This window comes from Acanthochromis polyacanthus, chromosome 4 (genome assembly GCF_021347895.1).
Source record: "Acanthochromis polyacanthus isolate Apoly-LR-REF ecotype Palm Island chromosome 4, KAUST_Apoly_ChrSc, whole genome shotgun sequence".
In the NCBI taxonomy this organism is placed as follows: domain Eukaryota; kingdom Metazoa; phylum Chordata; class Actinopteri; family Pomacentridae; genus Acanthochromis; species Acanthochromis polyacanthus.
Window position 1 is genome coordinate 14,130,239 of NC_067116.1, and position 27,181 is coordinate 14,157,419.

Here is a 27,181-nt window from a genome sequence, read left to right on the forward strand (position 1 = left end):
GCAATTAATGACATTCACCATAGTTTTACTTCTAAAGAAACCTTACTAAGATTAGTGGACAGATTGCCTGTAAAACTAAACTAAACACGGCACCTCTTAATAGCTTGTTTGGCCTGGATTGTGAATGGAAATAAAATAACTGAACTTGTGTAAGCAGACATGCAGTGCATTTCTTAGCAGTTGCTGAATGCAGTTTCCTGGGTGAATTTCTGCTAAATAAAGCAAGCGTAAAATGTCAAGACACATGCAAGTATTAGATGAGAAAGTCAATTTATGAAATAATAAATTAACAGAAGTTTGTGGTTGTTATAAATCCTTGCATCCAGGTGCTTCATCCCAAGAGGATTTTATAAATGGTTCCAAACAGCCAGATTCTGTTATAACATGATGTTTTAATACCAATTTATCTACAAAATCTTGACTGACACCACTGTATTCTGGTCTTCATGGAAAGTGCACTGTCACTAAAGCAAAGGAACATATAAAAATTACAAACAAACAGACTGTACCATTTTCACCATAAAATGTCCATTCATTTGGCATTGGTACTTACAGTATAAATGAGCAGTCATATTGAAACAGGATGGTTCAACTTTATGTAGCGGTATCTGATATATTTCTACTGTAGAATTATTTTTGTTGCAGTCTGTTCTGGAGAAAAACTTGTGCATTTCCTCACTGATCCACCCCTTTCTTTCTCTATAATATAGCACTGAAGGTAGTAGGCCACAGAACAAAAACCAAAACAACCAGATGAGTACATCTTCAGCTGTCCACAGCTGGCTGTCCCCTGATTAACCACAAGTTTGGTAATCCACAGAGACTGAGCACAGATGTAAGCATCTGCACCATAGTGGGCACAATTCTTATGTTCCAAAGTTCTCCTCATAAGCCGTTTACAATCCAGATCTCTCATTCGAGCAGCTGTTAACTGCACAGCTTGGTGGTCTCGTAATCCATTGAATTGGGCAGACGTGAGCTGAAGGCCTGTAAGGAGGCATAAATGCGAACCACTTCGCTGGCAGTCAGTTTGGCCTGTGCCGAGAGAAGACAGGCAAACAGGTCCAACCTCTGCCTGACCTGGAGGGGATAGCCCGATTCACTCGGTCTCCGTATTTCCAACAGCTGGAGCATGGCTTGTCCTGGGAACCTTGAGTGTAGGGGTAGCTCCAGCTGCAGAATCAAGTCACGGATCGCCTCCGGTCAAAGTGCATGCTGTAGCCAAACACCTGGATGCTGTTGATCTTCATGTAGCCCAGGTTCCGAGCAGGATCTGTCATTTCCAAGGGCTCATAATAAACACTGTCATTCACTCCATCCTGGGTCTTTATCCTGCTGGCGAGGTAGATGTGGATGGTTTCAAAGAATGTCTTCCACTTGTTGCCCAATGTAGAGTCCAGTTGTAGCACTCAAAGGGCAGGTCCAGCTTGGTGGCCTGCCAGTCTGGAAGTTGTTCTCATTCACGGGGATGTACCAACTCTCTGAGTGGCTCCCTCCAAAAGGGTTGATGTAGAGAGTAAGGACAGGCTCCAGGGTGCTTGTTCTTTGTAAGGCAGATCTGGAGGGATATCCCCAGCAGCATGTGGACCATGTTGGGACTTATACTTGTTGCTCTCAGCGTCAGCAGCATCCGCTTTCTCCATGATGGGTCAAACCAGCTATTGAGTGCATGTCATTTACTGATGAAGATTGCATGAACCTATCAGGAATATGAATGGAAAAAAAAAATCATAATTGTCTCAATGCACAAGAGAGATCACGAAGAATTATTTGAGTTTTAATAAAAATACTGGTATTATTGTCACGTTTTTGCAAAATGGATGCCCATTTTTAACAAACACCCACATGGTTCAAGTTGAAGCAGACACATTGTGGTTATGGGCATACACTGTTCCTTTTTTACCACATAAAGTCCAAATTTCCAGCAATGTGACATGCTTAGACCCAAAAAGACTTCTTCCCACACAACAACCCAAAACCACTCTGATGCTCGTGTGCTATAAGCCCCAAATGGTAAAAACTGTTGAGGGCTTTTTTGGCACCCTGTGAGCAACTCTTACTGAAACCATTTAAGTGCCCTTGGATTTCTCTAACAGAACCTAAGGCCATAAATCGCTGCACGGTAATTTGCTGAGGCCGACATTTACTGAAAGAGAGAGAGAAAAAAAAAGGATTTAAGGACGGGATTACAAAATATAAAGAGAATGCATCTAGGTACCCGGAAAGATTTCATCTATTTTTGTTTAATTGTAAAATGGAAAAAAAAAGAAAAAAAAAAAGACTCCTTTGGATGGGTTGCTCTTACCAACTCTACACTCAAAGGAAGGCCAAAAGGTTCATTAAGCTGTAGCTTCCAGGGTCAGGAGTGACTCTTCAAGCTCGCCTACTTTTATTTATATTAACTAATATCATGCTGTAACAAATGTTGCTTCAAACCACCAACAGAATTCAAACACACATAATATACCAGGAAAAAAATGCAGAAAGTTTCTCAGCTGCCAGGAGGGCAAGACATTGTAATGTCGAGCGACTCCCAGTAGTGAAAGTATCTTTTCTAGGGCTACCGCTGTGAAAGACAAGCCCAACTCTCAGTGTGCCTGACATGATTAAACCAAAGGCCTAAAAGAAAAGTACCTCTAGCCTGCGGTCAGCTCTCTGCAGTAGGTAGCCACAACTCCAAATCCTGGAGGTCTGTTTCAAACCCGAGATAGTTCTCCGTAGAGTCTGCCACCATCGGTCTGCAGGCTCCCTGCGTCAGAGCGAAGCCCGGGTTGCAGCTCCCACAGCGGGTGTGGTTGTCTGGTGCACATACCGCACAGGCCGAGCCTTCCCCAACGGAGCAGGGCGGCGGCAGTTGACAGGGGCTGTGTTCGTATCGGCAGCTGCAGCTGTGGAGCTCCTCTGAGAATGCACCAAGCTGGGTTGTTCTCTGAGCAATACAGGAGAGACTGGAAGTGATTCAGCCAGTAGGACTGAGGCCTGCACCAGGGACGGAAGAAAAAAAAACAGAGGATGGAGAGAGAAAAGCAGAGATGTAGTGGTTATTGAACAGGCTTTTAGGATGAGCTGTTTCATAGGGAGAAGCTTTATTAGGCCCAGGAGACAGTCTGGGTCCGGAGACAGCTCGCCCCTTAAAAATAATAGCCTGATACTGTAAGCCTGAGATCCTTTCAGTAAGCATGGTTGAGGTCATTCGCAGGTCAAAAGACCAGGGTTTTATATAACCATTATTTCAACAGCATTTCAACCCCTACATTTCAGAGCATACTTTGTACTTGCTATGCAATAAAAGGAATTTTCAACCAAATTACTAATGGTTGTGTGATAATCACTGAACAACCTACATGACAACTCACTGAACTCTAACTGCTCATAAAGATTGAAAGATACAGCTGTAAGTTGTGGAATATATGAAACATTCAAATTCCAATTTTGCTTTATTTTAAATTAAATTCAACAACTACTGGGCTGCACAGTGACTTGGTGGAGGATCCTCACTTTGCAACAAAGCTTTCCCAGAATCTTCTGCATGGAGTTTGCATGCTCTCCTTGTGGATGCGTGGGTTTTCTTCAGGCACTCCGGCTTCCTCCCACCGTCCAAAAACATGCTGAGGTTAACTGGTAACTCGAAATTGTTTGTAGGTGTTAATGTAAGTGCGATTGTTTGTCTCTATATGAAGCCCTCTGATACTAGAGACCTGTCCAGGGTGTCCCCTGCCTTCACCCTAAGTCAGCTGGGATAGACTCCAGCCAACCCACAACCCTAATGAGGATTAAGCGGTGTTGTGTATTTTTTGGTATTTCTTTGTGTTTTATGTTGCATTTGTATAGGGATTGTATTGTAAGTGATGCAACTGCATTGACACATTGTAAAGATATTGTATGGACCCCAGGAAGAATAGCTTCGGCATTGCCATAACTAATGGGGATCCAAATCAATCAATCAATCAATAGATGATGGATGGGACTTGCTATACTGCTTGATAGATAAAACGAGTGCCAGACACAATGGTTCCAGTATCTCAATATGGCTGTTCTTCAGGGATTTATATGCAAAAATTAGGAAACAAAAATTTCTTCCCTGCCAAGTGACTTCACATTTTGCCTCTTTGGTATGGATATTTCCAATGAGATCATTTTCTTAAGCCTTTCCCAGAACAACTCATTAGGGTATATTTAGGATAATATGAAAGTGTTGTGTGAAGTGCCGGATGTTACTTAGTAAGCCTGGTGTGAGATTTCTGTGGAGGTTTCATGTTTTTGTTGTCGTATAGTGCTTGATTAGTGGCGGTTATACATGCAAAGAATATGAGCAGAAACAGTTTTTTTTAAATGAAGAGACAGGCGAGAGACAGAGCAAGTTGTCTTTGATCAGTTTGTGACATAAATATTAGAAGTGCTCTGCAGCCGTGGGGTAACTTACTTTCAGTCATACACATAATTCCCCCATGTGGACTGGGGTTTGATTCCCGTCTGTAGCACTTTCTCTACTGTGATCCCTTTATGCCTCTTATCCTCTTTGCTTGCTGAAGAGAGGAAATGTTCAGTATATACCGCAGGCTTTCCTTTTGGAAAAAAAAAAGCTACTTCTTTGATGAGGGTGTATTGAGGTAAACTTTATGCTAATCTGAAAATGTTTGCTGGATTACATTTGGGGCATTTTTCTTCTGTATCCCAATCTTATTGTTTGCTTGGCAGTGGGAAGCAAGGCTGAGTTCAGAAAATCACTGATTTGAATATCAAAACCCTCTAATGGAAAAAGCAGTCATGGGAAATGAACTGAAAGGACTCTTCCTTCCATCACTCGCTACCTGTGGGTAAGGCATTTCACCTCCGACAGCTTCAGCAGAGCAAAGCAGTCGACAAGACAAGACTGCAGTTGTACTGTTAGTTCCCTGGTGTGATTATGTGTAGGCTTCCTGCTCCCCACATCTCCTGCTCCGGACCACTGCTGTAAATCACAGTGTCTTCAAACTTCTACACTGCATTTAAAGGAGCAAGCAACACTGAATTTTGAAAATACTGGGTGTTGTCTTCTCTGTATCAAGAACTCTCAACATTGATTTAAAGGGACATTCAAGCTTTGTTTTCACATATATTACATGCAAAATCAAACGGATTCTAGACTTCAGCTCAGTTATTGTATCTGGACAATACGCTACACTTTAATGTAATAAATTAACTTGCTATTCTCAGTATATTGGCATCAATCTGCTACTACAACTGCCTGCACTTTCCTGGGAAGTGGTAAGATTTTGGAACATGGCTGCAGGGTTTTTCTTTTTTCCTTTGCAGTCACAGGAGCATTAGGGAGGTTCAATAATGATGTTGAGCGATAAGGCCTGGCTCCCAGTCAGTGTTCCAGTTCGTTTCAAAGGTGCAAGATGGGCTAAGGTCAAGGCTTTGTGTAGAGCAGCAGTTAAAAAACTGTGTATTTTGTGGACTTTACTTTGTGCACGCAGGATACAGCCCTCTGTGAATTGTTACCACAAAATCTGAAGAAGAAGGCTGTCTAAAATATAAATGATTTCTCTTGTGGGTACAATGTGCAAAAACAGAAAAAAATAATCTAATAAAATAAAATATACAAAGGTGTGTATGTAAGTTTAAACAAATATCACCATACCCTTCTTTTGTATTTATTGTATTGTATTTGCCCTTTATAGTCCTTGCTATGCCTTGCAGACTACTCAATTTAATTATGTCTTAAAATATTTCCTGCTTGTGATAGCCTGCAGCAAGAAACATTAAATAGCTTTAATATCATCAACATATAAGGTTTTATACTAATTCTACTGGTCTTTTTTTAATTGTCAGATCTGCTGTGAATGTTCCCCAGAGAAGCACAATTGTGCTTGTTTGTAGAACAGCTCCTAGTCATATTTATCTTCTGTCAGAGATACTGTATATACGGTATACTATTAATAGCATTTTTGTCAAACCAGTCAATCGGAAAATCAATACTAATGCAAAAAGCAATCATTATGAAGAATGCGAGAGAAAAAAAAGACCAGTGTCATGAGGTGCAATTACGATACCTTTGAGGCCATCTTTTCATCTGTAACAGTGAAAGTGATTGAAACAGAGTGGTCGTAAAGACAAAATTGGTCAAATCTACCGAATGCCTTGAAAGGATCATTAAAAAGCTATTCGACACTTTTAGAGTCAAATCTTAATTGCACTCTAGAAGTAGTCAAACAACGATGAGAGGACTCCTCCAGTGAAGCGTTCAAAACCATACGTGAAAAAAATTCTGCCCCTTTTTCTGGGGGAAGCATGAGAAAGGCCATTTCTAAGCTGATTGAAGCAGAAGTACTGAAAACATCACTTGAATTACAATGCACGTCATTATGCCTAATGGTAAAAGTTTGAAAACAAAGTATACTGTGGTGTCTTATCATTAACCGCCCAACAAAAGCCAAGCCGACTCTGACTGGCTTATTTGTTCATAATTGTCAGCGCAGTGCAAAAGTAGCCCCCAGGAAACAAAATCAATCATATATCTCTCATCTATCTCAAGTGCTACGAACAGGATGTTAAAGGGAGAGTGAAGGGTTTTTTCGAGGGCTTCAGTTTCTCTCCAAGGCAAACTGACAAACATCCCTTTCTAAATCTCTCTCCACGGTGTATGGAGATTTCTATGAAGAGAGAGACGAAAGCGAGGGCTTCACAGTTGATATGTCGGTAATAACATAGATAAACACTGCTGGGATGAGGCCAATGATGCTTCCTGGCAAGTGGGTGGGAACATCAGAGGCGTAGATCGGTGATTAATGTGTGTTTTGGCAATATGATGAGGAGAATAAGAACGATTAAAGGAAGGGTACACTGAGACAGAGGAAAGAAAGAAAGAGCAACTGAGAGTGAGAGGCTGGACATTAAACAGAGTGCACTGCATAGATTAATCTGACAGTTGATTTATGTGCTGTCGCCACCATTACTGCTACCATTACTGTGGTGGCTGAGTCGAACTGAAAGTAGTGTGACTGACAGTGATGTTTGGATTCATCACCTTCTGCAATCATCCCTCTGGCAGATAAAGGGATTCAGTGTGAATGTGGATTTTATTCAGTCTTAAGACTACTCTAAGTTTTGGAAAGTGTCACCACCTGAAAAAAACGTCAAACACTTGAAATGACATGTCTATATCTCCGGCGGGAAAATGACATGCTGCCGGCATACAAATAATGACTGTCCTCTCATCCGCAAAGCCTGAAAGTTCATGATGTTCTTCTAACAAAGCAAAAAGTAATGGAGGAGGTTGGGCTGGATGATAGGTTATACGAGGTGAGAGTTGGGTTTCTTTTCTGATGTCCCAACGGTAAGTGCTCATAGGTGAAGAATGAATGGATATCCTGTGAAATAGGTTATGGTGAAGTACTTCCACCTTAAGGCTGCATAGTGCTAATAACCATCTCAACAACACAAATACAGACTTCTGGGGTTTCATATGTCATAAACCCAAGGAACCAATCATGTCAACCAGCAGGGTGGAACTTCCTGTATTGTGATGCTTCTTCACAACAGTTGCTTTCATGAATAGATCCAATACAACAACTGGCCATTGAATAGCAAAGAGTACGTTTATGGTCTTTTAGATTAATATTTTAGAAGGACTGAATGGATAATAAAAGAATACACAAGAACTGTAAATATAGAACTTTAATATAATTTTAGGCAACCTCTTCAGCCATTTATGTGATTTCCTTCACAGTTTGAAGTAAATTTTCACCATATACACTACTGTTGAAAAGTTTGGGGTCACTCAGGAATGTCTTTATTTTTGAAAAAAAAAGCATTTTTTCAATGAAGATAACATTAAATTAATCAGAAATACAGTCTAGACATTGTTAATGTGATAAATGACTATTCTAGCTGGAAACAGCTGATTTTTAATGAAATATCTCCATAGGGGTACAGACGAACATTTCCAGCATCCATCACTCCTGTGTTCTAATGCTACATTGTGTTAACTAATCATCTTGGGAGGCTACCTGATGATTAGAAAACCCTTGTGCAATTATGTCAGCACATGAACAAAGTTATCCAAAGTTGTATCAATCCAATGGGCTTTAAGAAAGTTCCCTGAAGACGTTTCACCTCTCATCCAAGAGGCTTCTTCAGTTCTGGTGGTTGGTGTTGTCTCAGCTTTTAAACCTCTGTGAGGTGTGGTCAGGGCTATTATTATTCCAACAACCATTACCAAGCCCCGTCTGACTACTCAACGATGGTCGTTGGGAGTATCGGTGGGGGTTGTTGAAAAGCACAGATGTCACTAAGCCCTCGTATGCTAATGGTGGTCATTAGCATGAGTCAATCTTCTGAGTAGTTCTTTTGGGGAGTTTTGAAAGGACCTGATTGTAAATCGGCGAAAGATTTACCATTAGGTCCCCCCACCCATAGGCGTCAGTTTAGGGGGGACGGTGGGGACGTGTCCCCCCCACTTTTTGTCAGGGGTCATTTTGTCTCCAACACATTCAAATTCTTCACATGTAAGCCGTTGTAAACCCAGTTATTTTCAGTAGTATAGAAAATTCCGATGCTCCTGAACGCACCATCTGCACTCGGCCGAGAGTTGCACAGACATGCAGCACACCTTCGTGAGGTTAAAAAAAAAAAAAAAAAAAAAACGCGCAGATGCTAAATTTGCGCCTGTGCCAAGTGGAAGCTCCGACCAGAGGCGTGCAGGGGCAAAATTTCGGCCCGGGAGAATTAGTATTATAACGGCCCACAGACCTCTCTACCTGCATGTACCGATAGCTCAACAGCTTGAGCCTCCGCCTTTGGTGTGGTGGTTGTGAGTTCGAGCCTAGCGTGCGGCATTGTGCCGCCGTTCTTCAACATTTTCTCAAAGTGCTGTGGTCTCCGTCCCCCCCACTTTTAAAAACAAACTGACGCCCTTGCCCCCACCCCCCCATCCTGTTCAGAGATGGCTTCTCTACTTTGACATGGATGGCTTCTTTCACTGTTCTCTCAAACCATCTGTCCTCTCTGTCTAAAATCTGAACATTGGTGTCCTGAAATGAGTGTCCCTCTTCCTTAAGGTGAAGGAAGACTGCTGAATCCTGTCCTGAGGAATTGGCTTTCCTGTGTTGAGCCATGCACTTGTTAAGTGGCTGTTTGGTTTCACTATGTAGAGATCTGAGCATTCCTGGCTGCATTTAACTGCATACACCAGGTTGCTCTTCCGGCTGTGTGTTGTGGGGTCTTTTGGGTGGACCAGTTTTTGCCTGAGGGTGTTATTTGGCTTAAAAAAGACAGGGATCTGGTGTTTGTTGAAAATCCTCCTCAGTTTTTCAGACACTCCAGGCACATACGGGATCACTATATTGTTGTGACTGCTCTCCTTCTCTTCCGTCTTCACTGGGTTGTTCTCCTTTCTGGATCTTGTGTGAGCCTTCGCAAAGGACCAGTCAGGATATCCACAAGTTTTCAGTGGCACTTTCAGGTGTTTGTGTTCTTTTTCCTGGCCTTGGGTGCTTGTGGGTAACTGGTCGGCCCTGTGTTGCAGGGTCCTGATGACTCCTAGCTTGTGCTCCAGTGGATGGTGAGAGTCAAAAAGCAGGTACTGGTCCGTGTGTGTTGGTTTCCTGTAACCAACACACACGGACCAAGTCCAGTGGATTGATTTAAACAACTTTGGATAACCATGACCTGGATGAATGAGAACCTACACAGACACATGAACAAAGGAATGAGTTTTCATGGAAAACATGAAATTGCCTGACTGACCCCAAACTTTTGAATGGTAATTATGTCGGAAGGAATGGAGGTAATGAATTACAACTCCTCTAGTTACTTTAGGAAGCTGAACATTTGTCTATTTTTTGATATTTTTTTTTCAAAATTGCACCTCTTTTAATATATATTTACTTTTAGAAATTGCACTCCAATACTGTCAAAATGGTTCCTATTACAAATAAACCGTACAGGCAGGTACAGAGTGAAAAGTCACTAACTCCACACCGGGCGGTCAAGATGAAATGCCACAGAAGTGAGAGGAAAGAAAGCTACACAGGAGACTGAAATGCAGACCTAAATGAATCTGAATCCCATTAAAGTGCAGCAGAGACAGAGGCAGAACATGAGAAGAATTCCCCGCCACATTTTAGAATCTGTTCAACTTTAAGAAAGATGACAGCTTCATTATGCAGTGTGAGCTTTTTTTTTCACTCAGAGATGTAGAGGTGGCAGCATACAAAAACTCTGCACCCAACTTGTGCGAGCATGTGAGTGTCAGTTAATCAACTGATGCCACCACTGAATTTTAAATGTTTTTGTAGCTTTGGTGATGGCTAATGTTTAGTGTTTGTATAAACCTCGTGGTCTAGCTCCACACCACGAACATTACCATTCTTGGTTAATACTTGGTTTATTGTGCTGGGCATGAATAAATGAGGAATGAGGACATTTTAAAAGAACCTAAACATTCCTGGCTTGTTCTGTTTTACAATGTAACACAGGAACTGAGTATAAGCCCAAATTCAGGAGGACTGCATGAAATGCAAGTCTCATGGAATAGTGTTCTGCATTCCTCTCTCCAAAAAATCCCGTTCCTCTACAACAAAACTGCCTTCTCATGTAAGTTTTGAAAGAAGTCATTTTGTATTTTCTCACTTAAAGATACGATTGTGACATTGTGTGAAAGGCTTCCAGCCACAAAGTCAACATAGAAAGGGAAAAATGGAGGCATAAGTCAGTGTTTAGACACGTACGTGGTTCTGTTTAGGAAAATAGCTCAGCTGACCCTGCCACAACATGTTTAAAGCTTCCTCTCCATTATCTTTGCTACCAGGGTGACAAGTCCTGCCTCATCTAATATCGGATTAGTTGGCTGAAAAGGAGCAAAAGTAAAGCAGCATGCTAAATAGCAAAGGTATGTTGATTTGAAACATATGGTATTTGTGATACGCTGCAAACAAATATACCCCGCCAGGGAATACATCTCAGTTAAACCCTGATTGAGACTGCAGCCTAGATGTATCGCGATGTAGTTTTCATTCGCAGGTCTGTTCAGAGAGATGAGTACAACTGCAAGCTCACTGATTGTTGTAACTCATTGTCCAGAGGAAAACAAAAAGCAATATGTTGCCTGGCAATACAGTGTGTTTCCTGTGAAGTACTTGTTTATGAGCTGGATCTTGTCTGACTTTACTGAAAGCTGTTTATGCTGCTGTTAATTTTCTAAAAGTGGATGGCTGTGTGACTGACATGCAGCTTTAAATTACTACATTAAGTCTAGGGACACATATTGTGGCGGATTTGTTCTTTTTCCTCTGAGTAATTCTATTAAGGCTATGCAGAGGAAGGTAGTAATATATTCATAACTGATAATCAGTTATTTGCACTGGCAGCAAAGTGCCTGTCTACAGAGGAGGGATTTATTGTTGTTTGACTTGATGTGGCTCATTCAGAACATAGTGATGACAAAGAATACAGCAACAATGATTACTTGATTGCACTTTATATTATGGAATAAAAAGGTTCTTTCCATTGTTAGTTGTATCACAGAGTATTATAATCAGTAAAAAAAAAAAAATTTTTTTTTTTTTACTTTTATGGAAATAATTTTGCTTTTTTTCTTCAAATTTTCCAAGGTATTTTTCTTGAGTACAATTTCCCAGTGCTCTTTCCTGGATGTCACAGGTCAGCAAAACTTTTTGGGACAAACATCCATCCATCCATCCGTCCATCCATCCATCCATCCATCCATCCATCCATCATCTATACACCGCTTAATCCTCACTGGGGTCGCAGGGGGCTGCAGTCTATCCCAGCAGACTCACGATGAAGGCAGAGGACAGGTCACCAGTCTATCACAGGGCTACACATGGAGACGTTCAATCACACTCGCTTTCACACCTATGGACGATTTGGAGTTGTGGCATTTTAAGATTGAGCAAATAATAAAATCAGACAAATAGGGTTTGTAAATTTTAGGAGCAAACAATGATAAGATTGAAAGAAAGAAAGTTCACGCTGAGCAAAGCAGAAATAATGTCAACCTAGCAGAAATAAAAAAGAGGAGGTGGTTAAACTTTTGATATGATTACAGTGTATACATCCCGATTGGGCCTTTAGATGATGGGTTGTGGCTTCCAAGACGGAACAGAAGTGTTTAAGAGTACTATATAAAACGATGTAATGCTCTGTGCAGTCAGTGAAAATCTCGAGATTTTGCTCATGTTTGTTCATACAGCCTCTGTATTGAATAAACATTATTCACATCAGACTCTGAAAGCTGCTTGAAGACTCTTTCTTGAAAACTTTTTGAAGACTCCAACTTTTGATTTGGAATTGATTTTTGACTACATGTTGTGACTGATCATCACCGACTGTTGGCAGGCAGGCTGAGTCACAACAGAGTTAGTTAACCTCAGCATGTCTTTGGACAGTGGGAGGAAGCTGGAGAAAACCAATGCATGCACAGGGAGAACATGCAAACTCCATACAGAAAGATCCCAGGGAAGCCCAGCACACAAACTGAGGACCTTCTAGCTGAGAGGCGAAAGTGCTAACCGCCAAGTCACTGTGCAGCCCTGGGACAAACATAGTGGATCTAATGCTGCCACATGACCGCTTAAGGCTGACAATAAAGAAATGAAGACTCGGAACGGATTATGTCACAGAGACGTCAAGAGGAAAACCTAATATAATACATCTGATTAGTCTCCGGGCTGCACAGTGGTGTAGTCGTTAGCACTTTCGCCTTGCAGCGAGAAGATCCCTGGTTCGCATCCCGGCTTTCCCGGGATCTTTCTGCATGGAGTTTGCATGCTCTCCCTGTGCATGCGTGGGTTTTCTCCGGGTACTCCGGCTTCCTCCCACAAGTCCAAAAAAATGCTGAGGTTAATTGATGACTCTAAATTGCCTATAGGTGTGAATGCGAGAGTGATTGTCTGTATATGTAGACTGGTGACCTGTCCAAGGTGTCCTCTGCGTTCGCCCGAGTAAGCTGGGATAGGCTCCAGCCCTCCTGCGACGCTAGTGAGGATAAAGCGGTGTATAGAGAATGGATGGATGGATGGATGGATGATTAGTCTCCTAGTCAGCGGGTGGGAAAAGTGCTCAAAAAAAGTACTCCAACATTTCACGTAACTTTACAATCAGACAAGCTCTGAAGCTCAGAGAAGCATGCTGTTGTACATTTTCCCTCCTTTTGTTGCCACAAAACCAGAGCAGAAAACCTGGTTTCAAAGATATATCAGAGGATTTCATGGAGATAAAGTCCAGAGAAATGAAATGAAGATTTCATGATTTCATGAAAATTTCATGAAGCTACATACATATTTAATAGAACAGAGATTTGTGGATTTCTGTGGAAGCTTACTGTTGTTGCCCCTACACTAAAGTATGCCAGGTAAGCTCATTTACAGTGATCCGCGAGTAAAAAGACGAGTATGTATAAAAACTGGCCTAAATTTGCCTGAAATATTCGAGCTTTTGAAAATGCCTGTTTTGTTTTAAGTTGGACAAAAAAAGTTTCAAAGGGAAATCTCCAGCACCAACAGTTCTGTGATGGCGATTGTGATGATGTACAAGTGAAATGCCACCACAGAGATGGCGATTTGTTTGCTTCCTTCAACTTTCTTAGATTAGTCTACTGAGAGAACACAAGCTGTGACTGAATGTACAGTAGCTTGGGCAAAAAAAATGTCAGAATCATGCAACTCTTACGGGGGTGAACATCAAACAGGAATGAGGGGGAGATGTACAAAAATAAAACTACATTAAAAAGAAAATGCTATAATGTGATAAACTACAGTGTGTTTGACTGTAGCAAGACGCAGTAACAAAGTTTTCTGTGACTAAAACATGTCAGCCTTTTAAAAAATTTTCTAATTGTCAGGTGTACAAAATTGGGAGTACATTCACAAATCATGGAGGGACTGAAAATGCGTGCTGTTGTAGCGGCACTCACCGTTCTCTTGGAATGCGGACTTGGGGCTGTCGGTGACATCTTTTACTGAGGCTGAAGAGCTTGAAGATGACTCTCTGGGCTCGTCTAGAAAGGACCCGCATGCTGTTCTCCAACTGTTCATATCGCCACTGGAACAGGCTGTCCAAGGACCACAAGTGTTGTATGGTTGACACGTTCAGGAAATAGTTCTGAGGCAGCCTTGCATAAAAGGCTTTGAATTCATCTGCAACAACAGAGAAGACGCTTTAAAGGGAAAATTTATCATCAACACAGCATTGCAGTGTTTATGTCAAAGAGGATGTTCAGCAACGGCTGGGGGACTAATTGAATTAATAAATGAATAGTCATTATGACTTTTTAACCCACCCACTTTTTCTCATGACGATGTTGTTATGAAATTAATTAAATCGAATCTTTGTGGCTGGAACTGCCTTGTCTTAACTTGCAAAGAACAATGAATCAAAGTTTACCTTACAATCAGTGCATGTGCCTGATCTTTGGTTATGTTTAACATGATAAAAAGAAGGGCTGCACAGTGGGGTAGTGGTTAGCACTTTCACCTTGCAGCAAGAAGATCCCCGGTTCAAATCCCGGGGTGGGCCTGGGATCTTTCTGCATGGAGTTTGCATGTTCTCCCTGTGCATGCGTGGGTTTTCTCCGGGTACTCCGGCTTCCTCCCACAGTCCAAAAATATGCTGAGATTAATTGGCTACTCTAAATTGTCTGTAGGTGTGAAATGTGAGTGTGATTGTTTGTCTGTATATGTAGCCCTGTGACAGACTGGCGACCTGTCCAGGGTGTCCCCTGCCTTCGCCTGAGTCAGCTGAGATAGGCTCCAGCACCCTCCGCGACCCTAGTGAGGATAAAGCGGTGTATAGAGAATGGATGGATGGATGATAAAAAGATGCAATTTATAACTAATTATTCAGTGATTTTTTTTCTCCAAAATAATAGTACTATACTTCGTAATCCCTGGTAGCAGAACCTTGCTACACTACTCTTTATGTTACTTTTCCATTATACCCTTAAAATTGGAAATTGCATCAGATATCCTCAAATTTCAAATTTAACGTGTGATTTTCTGTACAAAATGAATTGAAATTTATACTTGCCTGTTTGTTTGTTTCAAGTCACATGTAACACTGCCTGGCTCAAACTGATACTAATACAGCAGACAGGTGGAGTCTAATGTGAGTTTGGCAAGATTAAAAGAAAAAAAAAAAGAAGATTAAAAGAATCTACAAAGGGGTACAGAGGAACATTTCCAGCAGCCATCACTCCTGTGTTCTAATGCTACATTGTGTCGGCTCATCATGTTGAAAGGCTAACTGATGATTAGAAAACTCTTGTGCTATTACTGTATGTTAGCACATGAACAAAAGTATGAGTTTTTATTGAAAACATCAAAATGGTCTGGATGACCCCACACTATTGAATGGTACTGTACACATCTGTCCTGTGTCTGTCTCTGTAAATGTTATCTTTAGTTCAGTTTGCATCAGTGTTTATCTTTTTGTCCAGATGACTTGCAAATAATATTTCTATTTATTTATTTATTTATTTATTTATTTATTTATTTATTTATTTATTCATTTTCGACTCTGGGCCTTCTGTTGCCCATGACCTGGACTTATTTCCTCAAGAATATATCTAAAAGATAGACAGTTAAGCATGAAAAAAGATGGCATTGTATCCACCACATATCCAGCCATAAGCTCTATGAGGTGTTTGTCCCTTGCAGGCTTCTGTCCAAGATTAAAATCCAGTTCTGAATCTTCTGCAGCCACAATCTTTAGTGGTTTGTATTTCCATGAGCTTAACATTGTTGTGCTGTGTTGTAGGAGGTGTTTCAGGAGGTTTGAGGTTGTGTTTTTTGCAGATGAAAGAGTCTTAGTTCCACTATCTGCACACAGTTTACATTTCTCACCAATGTTCCTGTCACCTTTAATTTCAGCAAAATCAAAGAAATGGGAATCTTTCCAGTGGCTGAATAGAAATGTTTCTATTTCCAGCTTAGCTTGCTGCTTATGAACAACAATTTCGAAAAATGAATCCAGGGATGAGATAGGATTATTTAAAAGTACTAAGGTGGGAAAACTGTTAAATTTCTGCTATGAAGTTTATGTTTTAACATGAAGTTTTTGAAGATTCACTAATTTTTGGAGCCAGTCTCAGGTGGTTGTAAAGGAACTACAGTTTTTTAGCACTTTTCTTTGGCTATATTTTTCTTTGTTTTAACCTAGTTGGTTCAAGAATGGAGGACAAGAACAAAGAAAAAAATCATATTATGTAGAAACAGCAGGAGTTGAGGAGGTTTTAAGGTGTAACATGATACTGAACTGACTGAAGCCATTTGCAAATACTGTAAGAAGAAAGAAAGTGACTGCTCAAAGGGAAGCACAGCCAGCTTGTTTCAACATTTTAAACAGAATCATGTCACAGAATGTGCAAAAGAAAAAGGTCACAGCAGAAATTGCATACCTAAGCAGGAGATTTCACAGCCCTGCAGGAAACTGTACTCTGTCTGCTAAACTGTTTTAACTTCATAAGTGCTAGAACTACTTCCTAAATGTCGACTAGTTGAATCATCTCTCTGACTCCTCGGTCAACTGAGATTCTTTACCTTAAACGAGAACAACCCTAATAAAGTTAGATGCAAACTCTGCATGCAAGCTTCTCATTCAACAGCATCAAACATGACAAACCATTTGAAATCAGTGTCCGATATTTAATTGTGGACAGTGGCGTGCATGTATTTCAAATTCTTTCACTTTGTTCATTGTCATGTTGTTTCTGATGTGTAAGTGGTCATAGTGGGTACAGAGTTTGATTTAAACAGATGCACATGTGCCACCTGTTTAATTATTATTCAGGTCAATGGACTCTCTAAATGCCACAGAGTTGAATCTATGTATTGAATCCAAATCTGACTTGACCGATACAATACTAAGTTGAGTACAGCCCTACTAAGCACTTTTGTTTGGTAATGCAATGACCTGCAGTGTTTAGCATTTAGGTTATTTAACGTTTGATTTCCTGAAGTAATGAGATGTGAAACAATTTTAGTTTTTTTTCCAGTCAATGCTGAACAGCGATCCAAACCACTAAATATTAGATAAAATGTTATTCTCACAGATACACAGTTTGAAACATTTAACACAGTAAAAGAGTGGGGCATTGATCTGACCTGAACAATTAAAAAAGAAACTAAAGAAAGAAGTGTTTTTACTGTTGAATGATAAATACATGTTAATTGTTCCTGACTTAAATGTTACAACTAATTGCGGCATTGATTTTAGATTACATCACCCAGCTTTACTCTGTACTATCACCAACCTGATGAGTGGCAGATACAGACACTCATCAGCCATATTTATTGGAAAGTATGATTCCATCTATGTTTCCCAGGAGTCTTGCATCAATATGTAATGCAAGTATATTGTGCAACTTCTGATGACCAAGTTTGAATACCAGCAGTGGAAAACTGGGACAGCACTAAAGATACCCAAGTGTATTGTTTGAGTGGTAAGATTTTATTTCCACACAGATGGAAAACTTGCAAGTTATTGTACCATATTAACAGGAAATATGTCGATGTGGACTTTAATTTTTCAGCCGTCTGTTTACAGCATGTCCAGGCTTCTAACAATAAGACATTTATGCTCTGTTATTTACATCTAACAGGGACATTTCCTTGAGTCTAGTTCATAGAGTCAATGATGAGGCTCACCTCAGTGCTCTGTTCAGCAGTTGACCGGTACACAGCAGAATGTGGGTTACTACAGAAGACAGAGAATGCACCATTTGTGCCCTACAGTTTGAGGCAAAAAATGCTGCAATTCTCAGTTGCATTGGACGGCGCTTTTGAAAGTAGATTGAGCGTGACTGCCTGTTCTATTTGGACTACAAATGTGGACTTTGGAGTAGTTAAATTAGGACACAGCATTTGGCGAGCGAGCTTTGAAAAGTTACATCTCATGTTTTTATCATATTCAGTCAGGCAAAAAGGAGGGAAGAGAAAGGATGGTTATATGGCCTGTGTTTGGGGAAACAAACATTGGTGTCTCATATTGTTCTATTTGAGTTTAAAACACTGATTATGAACAATTTAGATAATGTCATTATTGGTACTAACAGCTTTATCACAATCATGGTCACTTATATTTTATATGAAGTGAGAAAATTTAGTTCAGTTTCTTTTTTTTTCCATGTCAGTGCATTCTTGTGTATTCTTTAGTGTCATCATTGGGTTCAAGGCTAACAATAGGAGTCACTATTCTCAACCTCCATCTACACTACCCTTCAAAGGTTTGGAGTCACCCAGACAATTCTATGGTTTCCATTAGAACTCCCACTTTTGTTCATGTGCTAACATAATTGCACAAGGGTTTCCTAATCGTCAATTAGCCTTTCAACACCATTAGCTAACACAATGTAGCATTAGAACACAGGAGTGATGGTTGCTGGAAATGTTCCTCTGTACTCCTAAGTAGATATTCCATTAAAAATCAGCTGTTTCCTGCTAGAATAGTCATTTACCACCTTAATAATGTCTGGACTGTATTTCTGATTAATTTTCATTGAAAAAACAGCTTTTCTTTCAAAAATAAGGACATTTTTAAATGACCTAAAACAAATTTAAACCGTAGTCTATATCAATAACTAAATGTACTTTGTTGTAGCATCTAAGTTGGGTTTACTGGCACAACTTCCCCTAAGTGCATAGAGGAGGGAAAAAGTCCATGAAGGTCAAAACCCCAACAACACTTATAGTATACATCAGAACTTTATTGTTTGACCAACATGTTTGGGCTTTCACCTCTCTGATACATACTACACGGGTTGCAGTAGTTCTGACCTCTTTAGATCTCCTGCTGATAAAGCGGTAGTTAGAAATCTGTAAAATCCCTTGCTGAAGGACACATTTATGACACTTACGGGTGTCTATATGCTGGGCACGCTCCTGCCCTTGCTTCACAGCCAGCTATTAAAACATAAACTTTGAAAGTAATTGCACTTAGGCATATTTCAGCCAAATCTGAAGAGCGGAAAAAAAGACATCCATTTTGATTTCACCTGAGTAATAATCGCCAGGGCAGGGCGACCGAGCACAGCAATAATAACCAAACATCATGCTAAGAGCTTCCATTCAAACTCGGTTTCCGCGGTGATATGAAAAGCTAGACGGGCAATAAATGGGTTTTATAGCTGATTAATCTGCTCTAGACATATTGTAAACTACCTGAGCTGAAAGCTGTTGATTTTTTTTTTTAATCTGGTCATGTTGTTAATTCGCTGTATGCAGATAGTGCGCCAGGATCCAGGAGTCTGAACTACTTATTATATTTCACCTATAAATCATAGAATAGGGAGGGACATGCATATACGATTCTCCCTCAGATTTAATGATGCAGATAAAACACTTGAATTCATTCCCACTTCCTCTCATATAAATGATTTATACTTAAAAAGTCAGATTTTCTTGCATTACGGATGAGGGATGTGATGTGAGAGGAGGCAGGAATCCATTTCTTTCATTAGGGCGTCTTACCTGATTCTTCAAATTCTTTATAGAGCAACCCCCATGTCTCTGTGATCCTCTCCAGGCTCTCCTCCATGGCTTGGATGTCCATATAGGGGCAGTTGCATTCTGGGAACTTGGGGTCACAGCTGCACCAGCAGTCGTTGTCCTTGCAGACAAACTCACCCTCTCCATTGCAGGCTATGTAGCTCAGAGCAGCCTGCACAAAACTTTCTCTCAAGTAGTCTGGAAGGATCACTTGCAAGCCTGTAAAACGAAGCTGGGTTTAGTGCCGTCATCAAACTGTGAACTTGGGGAGTGACAGTGAAAGTGTAGTGGCAATATATTGCTGGCTGAGCTTATAACTTACTCAATAAAATCTAAATCTGTATGCCAAACAGCTATAGCTGTTTACCTCGTGTGCTTAAACCTTTCAGAGGAATGTTTGGTCTTTAAAAAATGATCACGACAATCACAATAAAAAGTGGTGAAAGAAATCTGACAAACCTTGCAGCTGGACTTTATTTTCAGGGCTCTGAACCAGCACAGAGCTGACAGAGTCAAGGTTGTCATAGTTACTGCATCCAAGAGGACCAGTTCGTGTCTCTGTCACCTGGGCAACAACAAATAAGAAGCTTATTTATCAATTCTCCCCATTTTAAGACAGGCACAGGGTTAATTAAGATTTCTTTACACAAAACTATATTTAAAGGATACTTAGTTTGATGAGCCAAAGAAAAGGTTCTTTGTGCAACATAAGTAGCTTTCTCTATTTGGTTTAAATAAAGCAGTTTCAACATAATCGACTTGTGAATGTGAACAGAATGGAAAACTAGGGTAAGCTCATTTTGATTCTCCTAAAATGCTGTAAGGGCTCTTTGCTGCACTCATTTTTATGCAAGAAAGCTACATGTTTCTTTTTTGTCTAGCCGCTGATTGAAGACGTTTCCATTGACCTTTGCCACAAAGCAACTCCAACAAAGGAACCTTTTTCTCTTCATTTGCAAGAAGAGATCTTATTTCAGCACTCTCTCTTTTCTTGCCGTGACACAGTGGAGAGCACCTAACCAATACTCATTTTTCTCTCTTTATGGTTGCGGGACACCATATTTTGTTCAGCAATTTGTCCTGGTCAGGCTTGTCAGAGGACAGTTGGTGCAAAGTGACAGATGGATGAGGCGAGACAATGAGGGTCAGTCGATCAGTAACACCATCATAGAGGGCTGAAGGGCTTGGGAACTCATATGAGGCCGGTGCTGCGAGCCAATGAAAACTCAGTAAAGAGATCTTTAATCAAAAGCCTAATCCAGAGGAAAGGGTTGAGAGGAAGAATAAATATCCTCAGTGAATGGGGAAAGGAAAATGAAGATAATTTGAGTTCAATTCTTTGACTATAATATTGATATCTGAGTATAAATCCCCTTGTTTCCCTTATGAGAGATTTTAATGCTGATATGAATGTGAGGAAATGAGATACAATGCTGGGGTTCAAACCACATGAATATTGAATCCATATAAGGAATTATTTGATATGCCATATTATATGCCATATGGCAAAACATTGACTGATGAGCAGAGCATTCAATTTCCGCTTTGCTTCACAGCTGCTATTCACTGTAGATACATTCTGGTGTATTAAAATACTTAATAGGACATTATTGGCCACCTGTATCTTGGCACGTGACTGTCTGAATTGAAGCAAAGGCTTGAACTCCGCAGAAGATTTGTGTCTTTGTTCGGTGTGTGCCTTCACGATGGGAACTAATGGTCCAGGTGCTACAGCACTCTAAGTATTTCACAAACACATTCAAAGAGCTGAGTGGGAGAAGCAAAGCGCAGGAAGAACCATTTTTGATCTACGGCACACAAAGCAGGTGAGTAATCAAAGGTTCAGATTTGCTGAATTGCCTTCTCTAAACTGGGGCAAAAAAAAAATAAATACAACTCTCAAAGCAGCACCACTAGGGGTCAGTAGATACACTGCCTCTGATGCCGCCATCTTATAAAGTGAACCAAAGATTTGCGAAGTAGGGAGGAGCACACAGTCTGTCCGCTGAGGAACACTGAAAGCATTTCAATGACTAAATGTGAACCTCAAGATAACCATTAGACGGAAACACGAGTAACTGCTTTTGGAAATCGCTGTTAATTGAATATATGGATCCAAGGTACACATTTGTGCTCATAATGGCATTATAGAAGAGGTTAACCAGGATTCTCAAATTAAAGTCAGTGAGAAATGTTCATTTATTGCAGTGCTAATAATTACCTACAGCCTGAATCCATTTACTTTCAGATTTTGGCTCCATTTTGGGTGAATTTGGCAACTGTAGTTTAGTGTTTCATTCCCAGATACAGAAAAAAAAAAACAGATGTTGCATTTCTGATCCACATTTCGACCCTTTGTCTTCATCATGGCGTTTACGGGTGTCATGGTATTTATAGTTGTCTGCCTATATGAAAATGTAATTAATATAAAATTCAAACTGGTGGCTAAAAAAGTATTTTGATCCAAAGATGGTGTTTTTGTTCATCTGATGGTTTTAAGTTTTAGCTCTGCTTTGTTTCACCACCACCTCCCGAGAGAACAATTCTGCTTTAGATCTTACAGCTTCTTCACCTACAGTCCACGGCACTTAAAAGTCTGCTGTTTTGCTGTTGGTCAGGTAGTATTCAATGTGTTTATGAGGGCATGTTCGCAGTAAATGGCATCTGCATCTGGCAACAGGAATGACAAACGCAGAAGCGTGTGGGCTGACTAAAACAACAAGTTAAAAAAAGTAAATATAAATAAATGATAATAATAATACAGTTGTATGTCTTATAAGTAACATCCAGCTGTCCTTTTGGGCATGCCACTTCGTGGTTGTGAATTTATCCTGTAAAGTGTGTTTTTCAACTGGTTTACATCACTTTGCTATTTTTCTTTTTAATGTCCACATGCCAGAAAAAAAGAGACATATTTTGATTTGAGTATTGACGATCACAGTAGTTGTCTATCTGCTCTGTGACAGTCCAGCCGACATCGATCGAGTCATAAGATTGGGCGCGCAAAAATGTGTTTCTCAGCCACAATAAATCGAGACTGTCAGTGAAAAGTAAATACGAAACCAGATTCTGCCATTTCCTCGGTCAAGTCTGTCTCCCTGTTCATCACTGTGTTTAGACAGACTGGCAAATATGGTTGGAGTCAGTTGGGGATATCACCATTGATTCAGTCTTGGAAATTCTCAAATTGTAACAAAAATGCTCCCCTCCGCTCTCCAACAACCGGAGTCATTACTCATTGTACAAACAAGCTCTGCTCTGTGCCGTGACTTCTTAAAGAAAGTCCAGATTTCCACAGCCAAGGCGCAGCACACCACAATATTTATGGCTTCAATTTCCCATTTGCATGGAGACAGCAGGGGTCCTTTGCCTCACCAGCCCTTTCACATTCACTCCTCAACTTGTTCAATTCGAATTCATGCAGGGAAGTGCTTAGTTGTATCAGTTCTGCTACTGTGTGGGTCATCGCCCTGTGGAAATGATGCACAAGTGTGGAGCAATCTGTCGCTCCTTTGACTCACTTTCTACCAGTGATGGAGGTGAATCTCTCCTCTTCCCGCTTTCCACCTGTCAGTTACGCCAGATGACTGCCTTTGGAGCATAAAAGCACACTCTCTCGTCTTCTCTGCCTCTCTGTAGCTACAGAAAAATCCCTAATTCCCAAGAAATGAAACAGACAAAAGCATCTGCCTCTGCACCTCAGATGTACCCACCTTAGCTGCAAAAGAAATACTCCCCGAACACAATGTAGTGAGAGGACAGAGCTTTGATATAAGTACAGGGAGACTGATTCATGTTCTGTTACAGCACAGAAAGCCACACTTCACACGCCGACTACCACTGTGTTCCGAGAAATGAAAAAGGCAGAAAGGAGGGTCATCCTCCCCTCTGTCACCCTATTAACCCCACGCTACCTGAAGGTGATGACTGCAGGCAGAAACCTGTCACAAGGCATGTTTCACAAGATTCATTTATCTTCCCTGCACCATATGTGCTCGTCACTGAGCTTCCTCCAGACTAAATGTGCTTACGGCGGCTGAAGATCATATCTCATCACAAGCAGGCTGATAAAAACCAGAATCATCTACTTTATTTTCATTGCTGTTATCATTGTACTGTAACAAGGAAACTGTTAACAATGAAAGTAGCACCAAGAATCGCATATACCACTTCTATAAGGTTTAAACTTTAAAAAGAAATAGAAATAGAAACATACCACACACACACACACACACACACACACACACACACATATATATATATATATATATACATATTTGATAATTGCATATTTTTCCATCATGATATTTTATTTCTTGATAGTGTGACATAATTAACTGCATTTTTTTTTGTTGTGATTTGACAAAATGGCCTTTTTATTTTGACTCTACATATGCTAAAAGTGCAACTGACATCACAATATACTATAGGGGTGCAGCGTATTATGCATAAATAGTGACAAAGGAAAACTGTGCTTGAATGTTTGTCGATTGACAGCAGGATACACTGTCGCTAGTTTGGGATAAAATATTGCATCCTGTCACTTCCAGGTTTGTTTTCTTTCGTAGAAGGGCTTCATAAGAAGCTTCCTCAAGGAGATTTCCAAGTTTGCATCTCCAGAAGCAGTGAAAGGAAAGTCTTAAAAAACTGAAATTCTCTCTATATATTGATTTTGTGCATTCAAATTTTCCAATCAAAGCCAGTCTAATACTGGCTTTGATTGAAGCCAGGACAAGCAAAAGATGCTGTATTTGCTATCCCAGGCCTCCCTCTCTGCTGCTCTTGGGAAAGGTTTGCACTCATGGAGCTGGTTTCTTTATGTTGCTCTTTCAAATATCAGTTCTATTTGGACAGATATTGTTTAATTACTTCTGTTACAACAATGTTTTGTGTAACCAAGCAATGCTGCTTCTAGAAGGTCTGTCAACAATTGTTTCCAGGGGTTTCTGTAGATTTACATGTATCTCATGAAAATAAATTATATGAATTGGTAAAAACTAACAAACTATCAACAATGTAACTATTCCAACATTGTACAAATGTGAAAAATTATGTGAACAGAACCAAAAGAAGGGTTCTGGGATGGTAGGAAACAGTGATCTACTGAGTACCAGTGTTCTAGCTTTAAGTCGTGTCAGGTTTTAGGTGTATTGTCATGGAGTAATGAGTTTGATTTGATTGATGACTGACTGAAGATGAAAGTAGATAGAATCTTTAATAATCAGTGAATTTCAACATCAAAACAGCATAGAAGATTTTTTTTTTTACCTTGATGGCAGTGGATGCGATCTGGATGTGGTGCAGCTTGCGCAGAGTGCTCTCCCGGTCGATGAAGTAGGAGGCAGCCAGTTGGTGCAGAGCTTCCAGAGTCACAGTGGAGGAGTTACCCGAGTAGTCGCTCACCTCTGCTTTCTTACTCAGTTTCCTCTTATCCACAAATATTGTTAAGGCCTCTTCTCCTGCAGAGAAAAATAACATTTAGTCATTGCCTGTGTAGATTCTCAGTCATGCCTCGTACTTCAGCAGAATGTGGCTAGACTTCTGGTTCTTAAACATGCTTCAGCACTCATCTAAAAGGCTTCCTCGGTTGCAATGAAGTGGTTAGGAGTCCCAGTTAACTTTAGTTTCCAATAAACACCCACTCAACAACCCGCTGTACTAATGTAGCCTAGTCAGCTCATTGTGATAAGACTCATTTGCACCCAAAGCAGTGGTCCCCAACCACCAGGCCATAGGTCATTTGGTACTGAGAGAATAATACCGGCTTATTTAATATATTATTTCTGGTGGAGTCTACAGGTGTTTTATTTTGAAAAATGACTAGCTCGTCTTCCTGTCACTTCCATCTATGCAGGTTTTCCACACTTGACGTTAAATGAAGCCATCAATCTGCCAAAATGAATGAAAAACAAACGTCTCTGGAGAGCTTCTTTTAAAAAAGGAGAGACTTGATGTTGACAGAAAAAAGTCAGCAAATATTTAGTAATAATAAACTAATTTATTTGTTATTGTTTATTATTACCCTGCCAAGGAACGCGGCTGAGTAACAATGACAAAAATAACGAGCAATTATGGGATGATCGATGTACATTTGATGGTCTGTCGGTCTGTCAGCAACATTACTCAAAAAGAGACAAACGAATGTGGATGAAATTTTCAGGGAAGGTCAGAAATGACACAAGGACCAATTGATTAGATTTTGGATGTGATGCGGCTTATAGTCTGGATCCACGGATTTGTGAAAGATTTCTGTTTCATTATATGATAGTGGCATGACGTCATTGTAACTATGACAACAAGTGAACACTACGTCAGCTGCCTGCTGGCAACCACATGATTGAGATCCTACTAAAAATTGGCCGTTGTGGACTTATCGGGACTTATCTGTTGTAAATCATACAAGGAACAAGTGATTAAATTGTGGGGGTGTTTCTGAGTCCCATTAATTCCTGCCGCCTGCTACATATTTAGGTCATATGATTCGGTATCCGTACACATAACACACGCTCAGCACAAACTAATTTTTTATTAAAGACTTCATCTGTTGGAAATGATACAACGACTGAGCAGCCTTGACAGAATACTGCGCTCTCTGAGTGCTTTTCTTGTTTGTTATGTGGGTGATAACTGGTCGGTAGAAAATCGTCTGGCTTGAATCCTGTCCGTCGTGCTAAAAAGGTTGAAGACCGCTGATCTAAAGCATAAGGGACACTCCTTTGAAAACAGTGACAGCCACATTCTCGACAGATAGTTTGAGAAAGCAGTTAAGTAAGCTGTATGTGGTAAAATGGAACAGACTGTCTACACCGCCACTTATCAGGTATTTTTAAGGCAGTCCTGAGATTCCTCCCCAGGCAGTTTCACACCGTTAACCTTGGGTCATTAACAAGCCTTAAGCCACATGAATTGAGGGTGAGAATATATACTGGAACTCGTCACCATTTAGTCAAATGTAAGAAAGCCTTTGGGATGGAAATGAGCTACGACTGAGGCAATTTGAATCTGGCTTGCACTTTTTGAAAACTGATTGGGTGTGCACATTATCGCCTTCTAAGTACAAACTCATTTTTAGCTTCTCGGAGGCTGAACTGTGCTTTCTTGACATAAAATCAAAGAGTTAATATCCTAAGTGTTTTAGTGATTGTTGTGTTTGTCTCTCTCATTGCTGCTAAGCGCTCGTTGGTGAGGTGTTTATATACGGCACTTCCCACAAATTCCCTGTCAATCACAAAGCATGCCAACGTCTGTCCAATCTTTTCACTCAGATTCTCCGTTAATAGGGTTTTAGTGTCTGCAGTTGGCACATATTTCATAGCAGAACAAAGCTCGGGATACCTTTTAATGTTTTAATATTTTTTTAATTAATTAATCTAGAGTTTAACAGTGCCATAATTTTAAAAGTAGCCACCTGCTCCCTTCCAAGAGAGACACAGGATTCCAGGTGGGCGTGAGCTCAGGAGTAGCCAGCACAGACAACTCTGAAGCATAAAGACACTCGACCACAATTAGGATAAGCAACGTCACCCTGTATCAGAAGCCACCGATCATAGCAATCAGCACTTCATAAGTCTAGGGGCTGTGGTGCAGCACACTCTCTTTGCTTTGAGAGTTCCCGAGACACTGCACATCATATTTCTCATCATAATGCAGTGTTAATGCTTTGGGGCCATTTTTCTGCACACTGCCTTTCT

The 27,181-nt window shown here is 40.4% G+C and overlaps 1 protein-coding gene across 1 annotated transcript in view; it reads right to left on the minus strand.

Annotated features, from left to right (window-relative positions):
• Positions 1 to 372: 372 nt before the first annotated feature.
• Positions 373 to 27,181, minus strand: part of LOC110957609 (BMP/retinoic acid-inducible neural-specific protein 3-like) — a 67,109-nt gene continuing 40,300 nt past the window's right edge. The window contains 12 exon segments of the mRNA XM_022203718.2: positions 373 to 1,205; positions 1,208 to 1,393; positions 1,396 to 1,449; positions 1,452 to 1,539; positions 1,541 to 1,699; positions 2,635 to 2,670; positions 2,672 to 2,920; positions 2,922 to 2,979; positions 13,922 to 14,144; positions 19,473 to 19,709; positions 19,950 to 20,055; positions 24,759 to 24,949. Coding sequence (XP_022059410.2) covers positions 928 to 1,205; positions 1,208 to 1,393; positions 1,396 to 1,449; positions 1,452 to 1,539; positions 1,541 to 1,699; positions 2,635 to 2,670; positions 2,672 to 2,920; positions 2,922 to 2,979; positions 13,922 to 14,144; positions 19,473 to 19,709; positions 19,950 to 20,055; positions 24,759 to 24,949 — 1,865 coding nt within the window. The 3' untranslated portion in view covers positions 373 to 927.